Below are 16,432 nucleotides of genomic sequence, written 5' to 3' on the forward strand. Positions count from 1 at the left end.
AGGGTTATTACATAAAATGGTGATAGTGATGGTGGTATTTATACCAAGACACTTTAGCTCTCATTATGAATAAATTTTCTTGATTCCCTAGGGTGAAAGAGAGTTGTGAAAGGTACAGATATGTGAAAATATTTAGAGGTAATATTGTAATAATATTTTATGGACTATCATGGTATCTTTATTGTCTATTAAAAGACTTTAAACCAGGGAGGAGAAATTCATGGTTATTGCTTTTTGCTCCCCAAGAGACAGGGAACTACACATTTTGCTTGAACTGCACTAATATAAGGTCCTTACAGAACAGCTTCCTTGAATGATCTTAATAAGACAGAGTGGCTGTCTAAGGCATTGGAAAGAAAAGTAATGGCCTGTTCCTGGGTAAATCACATTATGACCTGAGTAATGTACAGACATCATAATTTGGTAGCCAAGGGTGCTGGTGATGGATGCTTGCTGGTGTCACTACACGGGTAGAAAAGCATTGATTGACTGATAGGATTGGACATTGAGACCTGTTATTTATGTATCATGGTGTAGATCAAGCAGATGATACTGATCTTGTGTTGTACCACTCTGTGTTTGGAAAATTATCTCTAACAAGAGTCAAGTTGAAGATAGAAAAGAATTTGTTCATGTTAGAAAAAGTAATATTAGAATAAAACCCAAAGTTTAGACAATATTCAGAGATATTTTTTAGTTTTTTAGTCAATTAAGAATTATTAAATAATTAGAAGATTATGGTTCTCAGGCCTATTTAGTACTGTTAGGACACTGTAAGATGTTAACAGGGCCCTTGAAGACATTTTAAAGATGAAGTCTTTTTATAGTAATATACACTCATTTTATTCCTTTCCTATGAATTACCAGAAACAATACTAAACTTGGTGATTGGTAATGAAACATTGGTTTAATTGACACTGGGCCAAATTTTCCATTTCTTCTCTTGGAGGTCACTGATAAGTAATACGGTATGATTAACAACTGATTGCCATCGATATAATCAATTTGAGCTACAAAAATGAGGTCAAAACTCATTAATTTGTGCATCCATTTTTATTAAGGATCTGATTTTGAGAAAGTTATGTGGAATTTTAAAAACACATAAAGTAACACTCATGTTTATTATCCAGTTACCCATGGGCAATAAAATTATGTTAATGTAATTTGGAAAAATCAATAATCTTAATCTGGTCTTTTTTTTTTTTTTTTGGTGGTACTGGAGTTCCTGGAAGCCCTTCTACCTCTGGGCTACACTCCCAGGCCTATCTATCTATCTATCTATCTATCTATCTATCTATCTATCTATCTATATATATTTTTTTTTATTTGGAAACAGAGTCTCTTAAGTCAGCGAGGCTGGCTCCAAACCAGCACGATCCTCCTGTCTCTGCCTCAAGCACGGGGATTACAAGCGTGTGCCACCACGCCCGGCAATCTGGTCTTTTTGATAAACAGAGAGGGCATATTTTATAACATCCATAATATTCCTAAGAACTCAAATTGGCCTCATATCCACAGGAAACTTATATTATATAACTTGATGAATTGTGAAAATGTACCAGTAATTTATATCTGCATTGTGGACTTAATTTAGCTTCATTCTTTATCTCCCAGGCATTTTGAAATATTTATCATGGGGCGCATGGGAAATCTGATGTGAGATTCCTATGAGAAACAAAAAGAGCTAATTACCAGCAAATTTACAACCACTGGCACATTCTTCCAAATTCTGTTTCTATTTTAAAGAAATGAAATAATGAATGAAATAGTAATATAAATTTGATGACTTAAAATCCTATTGTTTTTTTCTCAGTTCTTGAATATTTCAGTGTTGATTATTATTTTCATTTGATGGTGTGATTCTTTTTCATTCAAATGTGGTGAACACCTGCTCTGGTTCTAGAGGGATTAATCAAGCAATAGTCAAGATAAATAGATTTGGCCTTGACTGCTCAGGTGTTCCATGAACAAGTGTTTCCCAGCAAGCACATTTCAGTTATAACATTCCAGTAAATAACCAGAAGCCAATTTGGGGTAAGTACCTTAAAATTAAATCGCTTTTTAGATGAAGTATATATGAAATAAAATTGAATGTGAATGTTTAGTAGAGCAGAGGAATGGTATTTCAATTCACTTTGTTACTGAAATCACCTGAATTTATTAAGTTAATGCATTATACTTTACTTAAAAGAATGGAAAATTAGAAGGTGAAATTATTATGAGATTATTCATCAGAATTCTTAGTTTTTAGTACATTATGATTTTTGGTGAGATGTGACCCAAAACCCATTGAGGTAAGTAAACTTTTAAAACCAATTGTTAGGTTATGATTTATTAAGTGACTAAAAACCTTCTGGGAGAAATAGATACTTAGAAAGTTTAATTATGGAAATTGTTACTAAGATGATAACTTTAATGGTAATAGTCTACCACAAGGGAGAATTATATCTCTCTTAATTTTTTTATTATTTAGTATTAACCAAGTACATAAATATGTATCTAAAACATTACCACTTATAACTTAAAAGTATTAATAAGCTGTAACAGATAAGATGTCAGAAATGTTCTGAGATATTGTATGTCTCAGAACATAATAATACATGGATATTTATTTTGCATGTAAAACATCTCTTAATTCTCAGTTTGTACTATTCCATTATCACAACCCAATGTACTGAATTAATCCTTAATAAAATATTTGCTTGATAATTTATATCTGTACTTAAAATTTTCTGACACATTATTTACCAAAAAACACTTTGGATTAAATTTTGAGTTTTTTACCCTCTGTAAAGTGTACATTTAAGCAGAATATAACTTGAAATATATTAGCTCTATACTGGAGTAATATTTATATTTGGTAGTGATTCTTAATGACTCTCTGCTCATTTTTGGGTTATGGATTATAGTAGCCCTCTTAATGGTCTATGAAACACTCTAGATATGTGGTTATCCATTTCTTTAGGGCTAACATACTACTCTGAAGGCTTTCATCTTTACCTCAATGAAGTTACTTTCTAGTAAACTAACATGGGCTACTAATATGTACTACTTGTAAAGTAAAATTTGTGTTATTAAATTTATGAAGCCTCAGAGTCAGTATTCTAACAAGCATGTGGTAAAATTGCAAAAGTAATTCTGCTCAGGATATAATCATATGGATGACGTTCTTGTGACATGTCACATGCTTTCTCTCATATGCATATTCTAGGGGGAAGCTGATGACATGAATATAGAAGGGGGACTAAGAGGGAAGGGGAAGGACCTGAGGGAGAGCACAGGGAGGGAGAGAGGGGGCAGAGGGAGGTGGATACGATGAGAGTGCTTTGTAAGCTTGTATGGAAATGTCACAGCAAAACCCATTGTTTCCTACAATTAATAGGTGCTTACTTTGTTATTATTGTACTACTTGTATTTGGTTATCATTTTATCTCTTTAAAATTTCTCTAAGCTGTGCGTGGTGGTGCACTCTTCTAATCCCAGCCTTTGGAAGACTGAAATGGGAGAAATGTGGGTCGCGGCCAGCCTCAGCTACATAGTGAGGCCCTATGCAACTCAGTGAGACCCAGTTTCAAAATAAAGAGTAAAAAAATAGGGCTGGGGGGTATATCTCGGAGGTAGAATGCCCCTGGGTTCCATCCCCAGTACCCCCCCCCCAAAAAAAAAAAAAGAAAAAAGAAAGAAAGAAAATTTCTCTTTTTTTTCTTCTTTTGGAAAAGCATGTCGTGAGCTTCAAGGAGTTTTACCCTGTAGAGGTGAGATTCCATAGTGTATGAGAAAGACTGTTGAAAAGCTAGCCACATTTACTCAATACTTGACTTAGAATACCTTCCTAATATTATTTGTCAAAACCCACTAGAGTATGCTTGCTTTTACTCCATCTCTGCTCTTGATTTATAAACCAGTTTGGAGTAGTCTATATAGAAAATTCTCTTGCCATTTAAAATTTTGAGAAAAGATAGAAAGCAGTATCATACAATTATTTAGAGATAGTATTATCATAAATAATGCTGCATGATTATTTTTCCTTCGATCTTTAAGAAACTGCATATATTTTATACTGGTTCTTGAATAAACATTAAAAATTCCAGTGACATATGAATTGTTTCTGGCATAACATGATGCTTAGTCAGAAAACGGGCATTGCATATTCTTGTGGTATTCAGTTCTAAACTATAGAAAGTTCTAGTAGATAGAAAATCTTCTGTTGAGCTTAGTATGAAATTTATTTTGTTTTTTTTTTTTTTTTTTTTGGTGGTACTGGGGTTCCTGGAAGCCCTTCTACCTCTGGGCTACACTCCCAGACCTATTTTCTGTATTTTTGAAACAGGGTCTCTTAAACCAGAGCGGCTGGCCTCGATCCTCCTGCCTCTGCCTCCCAAGCGCAGGAATTACAAGCGTGCGCCACCACGCCCGGCTGAAATTTATTTTGAAGACTAATAAATTTTAAATTTACCAATGCACAGAAGTCAAAATGAATAAGATCTTGTTGTGGAGTTTCCTGTTGTGTTTTTCTGGAAATCAAGACTCAAGAACCTTGGCTCAAAAAAATGCCGAATTTGCAGTGGATCTTTATCGAACTATTAGCTTATCTCACAAGAATAATATTGTATTTTCCCCCATTGGAACAACCTTGGCTCTTGGAATGATACAACTTGGAGCAAAAGGAAAAGCACGACAGCAAATAAGACAAACTTTAAGGCTTCCGGAAACTTCAACTGGTGAGAATTTCACACCTGATTATTTATAGCAGATAAGACATGGTGAAATTTATTTTTAAGCACTGGGATAAATTCAAGGTCATAAAACTAGAGCAAGTGAAAAATATCATAGGGAAAACTAAAATAAGACAAATAATCATATATGTAATTTTCATTCCTCTGTAATTATTTCTCAATGAAAATGTTAAAATATTTTAAGAATTAGCAAATAAGGCGACCTGAGGGGATGGGAGAAGGAAGAGAAATTCTCTAAAGCACATGTTATACTTTAACAAACATATCAAAGTCAGTCACTAAGCCAAGCATGAGAAGGAGGGATGGGGAGGGAACGGGGCATGAATTGGGTAAGGGCTAATTGGGTGATGCGTGCATGTATGTTTCCGCCATCTTGTATCCCATTAAAATGATGACTACAGTGCACCAATAAAATTTTTTTAAAAAGAAATTAATATTTCTATAGATACAAAATTCTGTATATGTCTTTATTTTCTTCTGCTCTGCTTTTGCAGTTTAAATTGAAATTATATTGTGTGTGCATTCGTGTGTGTGTATACATGCAATAATATGCATACATATTCCTCCACTACTATTTACTACATTGTAATTATTTTCCAATTTCATACAACAAAACAAAATGCAATTTTAAATTGTTGTAGTTTATTTTCTCTTATGGAAATGCATTATTCACTCGAGCCTTCTTCAGTAGGTTTTTTTCCATATCCAGTACCTGCCCCAATGTACTGTCACCCACAGTGAGATCAAGAAAAGCATTGACTTATACATTTAATAGCATACTTAATAGTTTTAAAGAAGAATTAGGGAAAGAAGCATTCCAGGACTCCCGACAGCCCTTTATGCTGTGGTTGGTGGTGGTTGGGAGTCTCCCAGTGGCCTGACCAGGACCCTGTACTTTCACCTTACCTGTCGTTTGAAACAACTCCCTGGCCATCTCATGCTCTCAATTTCCACTTTTACTATTAGCTAATGTGGCCTAAACATCAGAGAAGACATCTGGGTTTTTTAATTGGGAATTCAATTCCTCTGACTCAGTTCACTATACTTGACTTAGCACAGCATAGCTATATTTAGAAATTTGTTTTTTCTGAAAATACTATTTACAAGGCTTTAATTGCTTCACTTTAAATAAAGGCAATTTTATATAGCAAAGATGTTGATGATAAGCTAATTGCAAGAATTTTCCTTTGTGAATAATGTATAATGAAGCCACTGTATTCCAGATTTAGTTTTGATTAATTTCAGCAAATCCCTCTACATCACTCCCAGAAACATTTAAATCACACGATACTGCTTTGAAAAGTAATAGAATGTTTATGAAGAAATGTGAAGTTGGCTCCATGATTAGCTAACAAAATTAGAGCCTCTGAAATCAAAATTCCTTTAAATGAATATGTTGTGCCTATGTGTGTGGTATTGGGGATTGAACCCAGGGATTTTCTACCTCTGGTCTACATCCCCAGCCTTTTTATTTTAAAACTAGGTTTTGCTAAGTTATAGTGCGTTGGCCTAAAGTCTGCAATTCTCCTGTCTCAGCCTCCTAAGTACTAGGATCACAGGTACATGCTGCCACACCCAGCTAAATGGATACATCTTAGAGAGAGATGAAAGTTTTGAGAAGTGTGACTTGTGGACATAATAATCATAGTTATAACGATGATGTAGCATCAGACATATATGTAGTACCAGTCACTAATTTTGTACTTGATAAGTAATATCTCATCTACTATTTATAATTACTCTCTAAGGTAGACATAACTCTGCCAGACAAAAATACTGTGAAAAAATGGAATAAAAAGAAAATATTAATTTTGCCAGAATTAATTTTGAAAATGATGCAGTAGGCTTATAGATAACAAGGATGATAATGAGCCAAACATAAGGATGCATGCCTGTAATTCCAGTGCTTGGGAGCCAAAACAGGAAGATCACAGGCGGGAGGCCAGTCTCAGCAATTTAGTGACACCCTCAGCAACATTACAGTAGACTCTGTTTTAAAATAAAAAATAAAAAGGGCAGAGTATAGGTCAGACGTAGAATGCTTCTGGCTTCAATTTCTAGTACTAATAATAACAATAATAATGATGATGATGATGATGAAAATAAAAATACAAAATACAAAAAGATAATGGCATTTTAATATTTTCTTTGGAAGACTGTAAAAATGGACTATTAAGCATTAACCCTTTAATATATTTAGTGAAATCTACCAAAATCGTTCTCTATTTTGTGTTGTTAAGGTGTAGAGAGCAACACAGAGGCAGGACGTGTGCTAAAGGAGAAAAAAGAAGAAATTATCTGGGCGTGGTGGTGCACGTTTGTAATCCCAGCAACTTGGGAGGCTGAGAGAGGAGGATCATGCAGGTTCAAAGCCAGCCTCAGCTACTTAGTGAGGGCTTTGCAATTCAGTGAGACCCTGTTTCAAAATAAAGAATAAAAAATAGGGCTGGGGGTCTTGCTTGGATGTAGAATGCCCCTGGGTTCCATCCCCAGTACCACACACAAAAAAAGAAGAAATTAAACTGGAAAAAGGGGATAATTGGGAAATAAAAGGGCAGACAGAAGATGAGAATGGAGTACATGAGTGAGTGGCATGGAGACAGCAAAGGCAGGGGCAGTCTGCGGAAAGAGCAGGGCATCAGCGTGGGGCAAGTGCCCTGAGATAGAGCCAGCCCAGGACAAAGGGAAAATAGAGACAATGGTCCTGATTTAATTAAAATTGTTATACTTTATTTATCACAATTTTTGGATTAAAGTTTTTTTGTAAAAAGTATTTCATTGAACTGTGGAAGTTTTTCTTTTCTTTTTTTAGCATTTCTTTAAATTTTGTTCGAGTTGAGTGCCTCTTGGAGTCTTCTTAGTTTTTATTTCCCAACTAATTGAATCCTCTCTCTCTCTCTCTCTCTCTCTCTCTCTCTCTCTCTCTCTCTCCCTGCCCCCCCCCCCATTTCTCTCTCATATACTGGGGATTGAAACCAGGACCATTTTATCTCTGAGCTACATTCCCAGCACTTTTTTATTTTGCTTATAAACAAGGTCTTGCTAAGTTGCTGAGGCTGGTCTTGAACCTGCAATCCTCCTGTCTCAGCTTCCCAAGTACTAGAATTATGAACGTGCCCTGCCAAGACGATACTAACTCTTGAATTGGTCTTGATTTTGTTTTTCCTGTTGCCCATCTGTGGTCCCTGCCCTACTCTCCCATCTCTTTTTGTTTGTTTGTTTTGGTGGTACCGGGGCTCCTGGAAGCCCTTCTACCTCTGGGCTATACTCCCAGCCTATTTTATATATTTTATTTATTTGGAAACAGGGTCTCTTAAGCCAGAGAGGCTGACTATGAACCTGCGCGATCCTCCTGTCTCCGCCTCCCAAGCGCCGGGATTACAAGTGTGTGCCACCCCACCCCGCCTACTCTCCCATCTTAATACCTGGCTTATCCTATGGAGGTTTTCTAGTGGACGCAGGACTGCTGGCATCCTAACACCAATGGGGCTCTCTGTGTCCTTATATTGCTCATTGTCAAAACATTGTCTCAGAATTTACTTTCACCATTGTGCTGAACATCTGATAATGCTCCATTTCACTTTGTCTCTGAAAGTGATGCTGATGAATCAAAGGTTAAGCTGAAGGTGCTTCTTCATTTCAAGAGGGCTCGGGAAGAAAACTGGGGCTGGGGATGTAACTCAAAGGCACAACCTTTGCCTAGCACATGTGTTTAATCCCCAGCACTACTGAATAAAAGAGAATTGGGGATGAAATCCAGTTCCAGCTCTGCAACTAAGTGACCTTGTAAATTGGCACAAGTCACATCACCTCTGAGTTTCTTCAGCGCTCTGGATCTCAGACTTTCTGACTGCTAAAACGAGGGGTTTTGGATTAGGTGATTCATATGGAATTGTCAGCTAAGATCTATAAGTCTATGACTACCTTGTTCTCATCTTTGGGTCTCTTGCATGCACAAAGAACTGGCCTCTGGACTCTAACTAGCAGGAGAAGACGTGAGGTACTAGGATTTCTGCACATTTTCTGTAGGGTAGATATATAACTTATCAGATGTCACATTTATCCTGTGATCTGTAGGTTCTTCATGACTCTTGTAAATGAAATAAGCTTGTTCTCATTGATTATTAAGAGCTATGCATATGTATTCCTTTCGAGCGATGCTAAATAAGGCCATTAATCTGTAAATTAATTCAAATTTATAAGGCAGACAACTTTATATTCGCCTCCAGTCTTGTGCTAGTTGGTGACATTTTTTCATTGACTTCTGAGTACAGTGATTTATCAAAAGGCAGCTGTTTGTCACACAGTCTTAGGTCTTAAGTACATGACATAAATCTGTTTGCTCTGACAAATGAGTTAGAACTATTTTTCTCCTCCTCTCTCCTTTTTCTGGCCATTTCTTTCAGGATATTCATAAATAACACATTCTAAAAAATGGTATCAAACTCTCATTTAATTTCTGACCTTAATTAATTTTGTTGGAGTAGACTTTTCTTAAGCAATGTTCTTGGTAGGTTCCCTGCTATTGAGATACTTCATTCAAGCTTAGAGTGGCAATAAATGATTGCAATTCACTGTATAAACAAGTGAAATAAGTTAACTTTTCTTTTTCTTATGTAAAGAATTCCAGGGTTGTGAAGAATTATCAAAACTCCTCAGATCTTATCATGCAATAGTGAATTTTTACATTTAAAAGCTTTCGTGCATTTTCTATATCTCATACAAGTGAATGGAAAAATCCTGGGGTTTGAAATATAATGAAAGATATAGGCAAAGCCTCCTGTAAGGTTGTGCAGGTCATACCTGTATAAGAACACCAGATCTAGGAGGCAGTAGGGATGGAAATGTAGCATCTACTCAGCTGGACAAGATGTAAGACCATGAGGCTGCAGTTACCTGATAAAGCACCATTATTCCCACAAAGGCACTTCATGGGCTTCACCTTCTTATAAAATGTATTTACACACACACACACCCCTATTTTCATTAGATGCCCTGTAGTAAGTTCTTCTCAGTAATATGATTTAACTCTGTTTTTCAATAGATCTCTTTTAATGGTGAATCACTTATTTTTCAAAAGAGTGAATTGAGTATAATCAATTTTTTAATTGCAAAAATGCTATTTTCAGTATTTAATGGAAAATAAAATGAAAAATTTGAGAGAACCTGTTACTTAAACGTTTCTGATTCTGATTTTAACCCCTTGGAAAGATATCCAGTAGTGGTATAGCTGGATTGTATGGTGGATACATTCCCAGTCTTCTTGGGAATCTCCACACTGATCTCCATAGCAGCTGAAATAGTTTGCACTCCCACCAATAGTGTATAAGAGTTCCTTCTATTTCCACACATCCTCAACAATATTTGTTGTTGACTAATTTATGCTTTTCACTCTGATGGGGATGAGATGGAATCTCAGTAAAGTTTTGATTCTCATCTCCCTGATGGATAATGATGTTGAACATTTTTTTATATCTATTGGCCATTTGTATTTCTTCTTTTGTGAAGTGTCTATTAAATTCAGTTGCCCACTTCTTGATTAGGTTGTTTTGATAGTGTAAAATCTTTTGAGCTCTTTGTATATTCTGGATATTAGCCCTCTCTCAGAGAACTACAGTTACATATGCATACCCATGTTCATAGCAGCACAATTTGCAACAGCCAAAATATGGAACCAACCTAGGTGTCTATCAACAGATGAATGGATTCCAAATTAATGGGAAATACACACAATGGAATTCTACTCAGCAATAAAGAACAAAATTATGTCATTTGTAAGAAGGTGGAAAGACCTAGAGAACGTTATATCATGTGAGATTAGCCAAGCACAGAAAGAGAAGGGACATATGTTTTATCTAATATGCTCAAGCTAGGGAGTATTTGGGATACCAGAAGGAATCCAGATAATGGAAGAGAAACTTCAGTGAAGCCAGGAATAAATGTAGGGGAGGAAGAAGGCTGAGGTTCATTAATGGAAATGCTACATGCGACTATGTGTATACATGTGAATATAACATTGTTAACCTGGACATTCAGTATTAGAGGGAGGAAAATGGGGAAGCGAAGGAGGAGGGCACCAAGTACTGTATGAATATATGCCATTGTCAACATGATCTACATTATGATGTGAGACTATAATGCACCAATAAAATATATAAAAATATAAAATAAAACTATATGTCCACTTAAGAAAGTTTCTGATTTAATGATTGAGTTCCAGTATTAAGGCAGAAGAGAATGAAGCATATTTGTAGCATCTGGTAATGAAAGAGAAGCTACTAAAGAAAGCATCATAGTAGATGTTGCTCGTAGGTATCTATAGCTTTCGGACAGCACTGTGGTCAGTACAATCCACCAGAACATAACGTGTCAATGGTGATTCTTTTAGTGGACTCTGACTCAAATTTGGCTAATGGTTATAGCTGGAATGGTTAGAGACTTTTGTTGCTCATGTAGGCAGCCAATGTATACAGGTTCATGAGCCTGAAGAAATAGACAACTGTGACTCTTACCCATCTCTAGGGATGATTATAGGTGTTCCCTTGTAAAATTCAAAACCCGGACAGGTGCAGTTGCCGGGAGGAGAGAAATTCTTTTTTAAGATTAAAATATAAGTGATATTCAAAAGGATCATTCATCCCTGACATATCCCATCAACATCCATTAGCATTCCCCTTTCTTAGCTATGGAAAAAACAAGATTCTAACCATGAATTTCCAACAACTAAAAAAAAGCTAAATGTGCATTAAAAAGAGGGTTTCCTTCAGCCTGCAAAAACGTGCGTTAAAGAGGGGATTTCCTTCAGCCTCTAAACATGCAGCGAATTCTTGCTTTTGACATATTTGAAGTTTACATTCTTTTTCCCAGGTAGAGTTGACTTTACAAAATACTTATTCTGCAGGAGTTAAATGCTTGAAATATTTATACTAACTTGCAATTATTATTTACACCTAAGGGTGCAAAAAATGGTGATGTGAATTGGAACACTTAGGTATCAAAGCTGAAAAACTATTGTTTTTATGTTGTTCAATATGTCAGTATACATTATAATTATTTTTCAGGAGAAGAATTTTCAGTGCTGAAGTCATTTTTCTCTGCCATCTCAGAGAAAAAACAAGAATTTACATTTAATCTTGCCAATGCCCTCTACCTTCAAGAAGGATTCACGGTGAAGGAACAGTATCTCCATGGCAACAAGGAGTTTTTTCAGAGTGCTGTAAAACTAGTGGATTTTCAGGATGCAAAGGCTTGTGCAGAGACAATAAGCACCTGGGTAGAAAGCAAAACAGATGGTAAAGTTTCTCATTTTCATAAGACTATTATTTGCCATTGTATTCATGGTTCTTAATATCCTAAAGTAAAGAATGACTGAATATTTTCCTTTTCACTAAAGAAGGATAAAAATTTATATTTGATTTTGCTATTATTTAAATTAATATGAAGTTTTTAAAATCCAGAGAAATTATAACCTGTTTTGAAAAATATGCTGTTTTTTTATAATTTTGGCAGACAACTATTTGTGAAATCCATAATGGAAGAATTTTAATAACAATTCCTGTCTACCATTGAGTTTTGAGACAGGAAGAATGTCTTTGGACAGACAGAAGTTATATCCGTCAATCTCAAATGACCTTTCCTCCATAAACGCTGTAAATAATTAACACGTTTTAGTTGGGTGTATTAATGTTTAAGTAAAATTTTAATAGTCCTATCATGAACATGATAATTAAACATGGTAAAGATTTGACATGATTGTGTGCCACGTCTAATCTTTAACTTAACAACAAGATAGAAAAAAAATTCCAAAATGACTGAAGAGGGATGCAATAAGCTGAAAGTCAGATATGAGTTAGAATTTTTAACTTATAAAATATGCTTCTTTAAAATGAGGATACTATTGAAATCTTGTAGAATTATTGGAAATCTTAATAATAATGTATTCATGGTAAGCAGACATGCCAGAGTATGTCTTAGTTAATTAAACTAATTAAGATCCTTATTAATTAAGCTACAAAGCCTGTGATGGTATTGTATTCTTTATAGGCAGCCTCAGGGGAAGCATTAGTTAAAAATGTGAATTGGGAGTGGTGAGCAGTGTTCATAGGTATGTAAAATGTGGAAATATGCCGGGCATGGTGGTGCACGCTTGTAATCCCCGTGCTTGGGAGGCAGAGACAGGAGGATTGCATAGGTTAGAAGCCAGCCGTGTGCGCTGGCTTAGGAGACCCTGTTTCCAAATTTAAAAAAAATTAAAAATAGGTCTGGGAGTGTAGCCCAGAGGTAGAAGGGCTTCCAGGAACACCGGTACCACCAAAAAAATAAAAATAAATAAATAAATAAAAATAAATAAATAAATAAATAAATAAAAATGTGGAAATATGTTAGGCAGCTTATGACACCCAATCATGCCTATTTCTCATAACTTGAAAACACTTATTGTACATATAAACGAGAAACGGGTTGTTTAGCAGAGAGAACTCTTAGCAGCACCTTCCACTCCTGCCCCTTTCTCATGGCCCCTGGCTGCCATGTGGGACTTTTGAGTGCACTGTTAGAAATTATTGATCTGCTAAAGAACCTTGAAATAAAATCTGAACACCAATAGATATTTGTTTTTGAATACATATTATTTGTATTCTTTCTATCTGAAAGACAGCTGATACAAATAATCTCACCAAAGTTAATCTGTCACTAGGAAATACCAAGAGAAATTTGGTATTTCCAAGTTTCTCTAAGAGTTGCTTCTTTTTTACTTCCTAATGATATCCCATTTGCACTGTTTCTTAGTGAAATATTGAATAACATTCTCCTTTATTCTCAAAATTGGTAAATTTAGGTACTATGATGCCTGTCAAAAATATCTCTGCACAAGACTTTTGTGCTGCAATTCTATTTAAAACAATTCCACAGAATCACTACTGCATATTTATCCCTTCCTCTTCCTCTGCCCCTCTATAGGAAAAATTAAAAAAATGTTTTCAGCTGAAGAATTTGGCCCTCTGACTCGGCTGGTCTTGGTGAATGCTATTTATTTCAAGGGAGATTGGAAACAGAAATTTAGAAAAGAGGACACACAGCTGATGAATTTTACTAAGAGAGATGGTTCTGCAGTTAAAGTCCCAATGATGAAGGCTCTTTTGAAAACAAAATATGGTAATATGAGAAACTATGCTTTTTAAAGAATGGCTTTGGTAATTGGCAAGTACATTTAATGCTTTACTTTCTCTGTTCCAGGTTATTTCTCTGAATCCTCTATGAACTACCAGGTCTTAGAATTGCCTTATAAGGGTGATGACTTTAGTTTGATCACCATACTTCCTACACAGGATGTGAACATAGAAGAAGTGGAAAAACTGGTAACTGCTCGTCACATCCTGAAATGGTTTTCTGAGATGCAGGAAGAGGAAGTGGAAATAAGCCTCCCGAGGTTGGTGATGCCATTTTATACTGGTTCGGATGCTTCTGATTATGGAGAGATTTGAATAGCCAGCTGAAAGATGGCAAATGCCCAAGAAGGCTATTGCCATGAATGAAAAGAAAAATGTATTTAGAATGGTTACGCCATGTCAGAGATAGGAGGGAAGTCTTATCTCAGCCAATACTGCTTCACCATGAGGAGGTTCAGTTTTTTGTTTTTTGTTTTTTTTTTTTAAATAGATGAAGAAGTATGTGTCTTAAAACTAAAGTGCTGGTATTAAAAGAAATTACAATATTTACTTTATTTTCTCTAATTGTTTTCCAATTAGTATTAAATCTGTATTTTCTATTGTGTTTTCTATTGTATTTTATGCAATCAGCGAATATATTAAATCACTTTGATAAATAGTATTTTAACAGTTATTGAATATTTTGATTGAATAATAGAATTGTGGAAGGGGTTTGGGGGAGGGAAATGGAAAGGAGAAAAAGAATTGATGAAGGGAACAGTTCAAATAAAGTTGTGTCTATGTATGAAATTATCACCACCAACCTCACTAATGCATATGAGAGTGGGGGAGTCGGGTGGAACTAGGCCTTAAGGATACACACAAAGTGCTGTGTGCATGTATCTTCTGTCACTTTGAACCTTACTATGATGTATAATTATATGCACCAATAAAAGTATATTTTAAAAAGATTATGCCAGTATTTGGGAGGCTGAGATAGGAGGATCACAGGTTCAAGACCAGTCTTAGCAACTTCACAAGACCCTGATTCAAAATAAAAATAAAAATGAATGAACCTGAAAGTGTGGCTCAGAGGTAAAATACCCCCAGGCTCTATCCCTAGTACAAAAAAATATTAAATAAGTAAATAAATAAATAAATAAATAAATAAATAAGGGCCAGGATGTAGCTCAGTGACAAAGCTTCTGCTTTGCAGGTGCGGTGCTCTGGGTTTGATACCTGGTTCCAAAAAGACAAAAAAATAAAACCCTTTAAAAATTAAATAAATAAATAGAATCCTTTGAACAATTTTAGGTAGTTAAAACAACATTGAAATTACAAAGGATTATGTTTGGGAATAAAATATATACATTGATATCATGTTTCTAAGAGACGGAAGAATCTTGAGGGTGACCATGTGCCCATATGACTCCATTCATAGTCTGTTTAAATTTTAGTGGGGAGGGAGCTGGTGGGAGCTCTGCAAGAGCTGTGTGCATGTATGTCACTCTCACCACCAACTGCAGTATGATGGGAAAATATAGTGCACCAGAAGCTGTATAAAAAAAGAAATGGATGTTTACCAGGAACATACTGCTCTTGTAGTTTTATTTTCCTCCCATCTCTTCTAGGCCTACATGATCTGTGCCCCTGTATCCCTGGTTGCTGGTCACATCAACCTATTGCCTTTTACTTTCTTTTCCACTTGGCCAGGACTAGGCCTGAGTCATTTCAGCCACACTCTTTCCAACTGGTACCATTTTTGTCTCCTCATCTTTGTTCTTTTAAAAAAGCCACTCTTGTCTGACTTTATTGGCACAAAATCCTAGGAAACAGTCATTTTCAGCCTCGCCAAGGCTGTGGCTCGGTACTCCTTGTCATCTCTACAGAACCCTCTTTGCTAATACCCATGCCAGAACATTACCTCTTTTCTTCACTTACTACTCTATGCCAACTTCTCTTACTTTTAATATATGTCATTCCTTAAAATATATCATCAAACAAAAATGTCCACATCTGTATTTATATAAATCACCTTGACATTTATGTAAATCTTTAATAATCCTTTCTTTCACTACCTTCTTTGATATTCTGGAGAAAGAGCTATCTTATGCTGTTCTCATCGAACTTTGGGTTCTAGATCTTATTATTATGAATTATCCTTTTATATTTATTTTGTGGTAATGGGATTAAATCCAGGGCCTTGCTTATGTTAGGCAAGTACGCTACCCCCTAAATGCATTCACAGAACCCCAAACTAATTATGTTAATTATTAAAAATTCTGTTATAATTAATTATGGGTTTTTAAAAAATCTTTCTTTCCTATACAATAATCATTTATCCTGAATTTTGACTTACCTTTTGTTTTCTGTTGTCAAAAATATTTAAGAGTTTCATCTTCAGAGTTTTCTTCTTATTTGTTCTAAGAAACATTATTTTTTCTTATTTTTCGTGTCTTTTCAAGTTTGAATGACTAATCCTGAATCCTGTTCAGTTCTCTACTATTACATATTTGTACTCAGATGTTTATTCTTTTAAACAATACTTTT

The 16,432-nt window shown here is 35.4% G+C and overlaps 1 protein-coding gene across 1 annotated transcript in view; it reads left to right on the top strand.

The window, feature by feature from the left end:
* Positions 1 to 4,458: 4,458 nt before the first annotated feature.
* SERPINI2 (serpin family I member 2) overlaps positions 4,459 to 16,432 on the top strand; it is a gene marked incomplete at its 3' end in the record, with an annotated part of 30,739 nt that continues 18,765 nt past the window's right edge. The window contains exons 1-4 of the mRNA XM_080696402.1: positions 4,459 to 4,721; positions 11,798 to 12,028; positions 13,695 to 13,889; positions 13,971 to 14,163. Coding sequence (XP_080552528.1) covers positions 4,475 to 4,721; positions 11,798 to 12,028; positions 13,695 to 13,889; positions 13,971 to 14,163 — 866 coding nt within the window. The 5' untranslated portion in view covers positions 4,459 to 4,474. The remainder of the gene's footprint in view (positions 4,722 to 11,797; positions 12,029 to 13,694; positions 13,890 to 13,970; positions 14,164 to 16,432) is intronic.

The sequence above is a fragment of the Muscardinus avellanarius genome (genome assembly GCF_963383645.1).
Source record: "Muscardinus avellanarius genome assembly, chromosome: 5".
Classification (NCBI taxonomy): Eukaryota; Metazoa; Chordata; class Mammalia; order Rodentia; family Gliridae; genus Muscardinus; species Muscardinus avellanarius.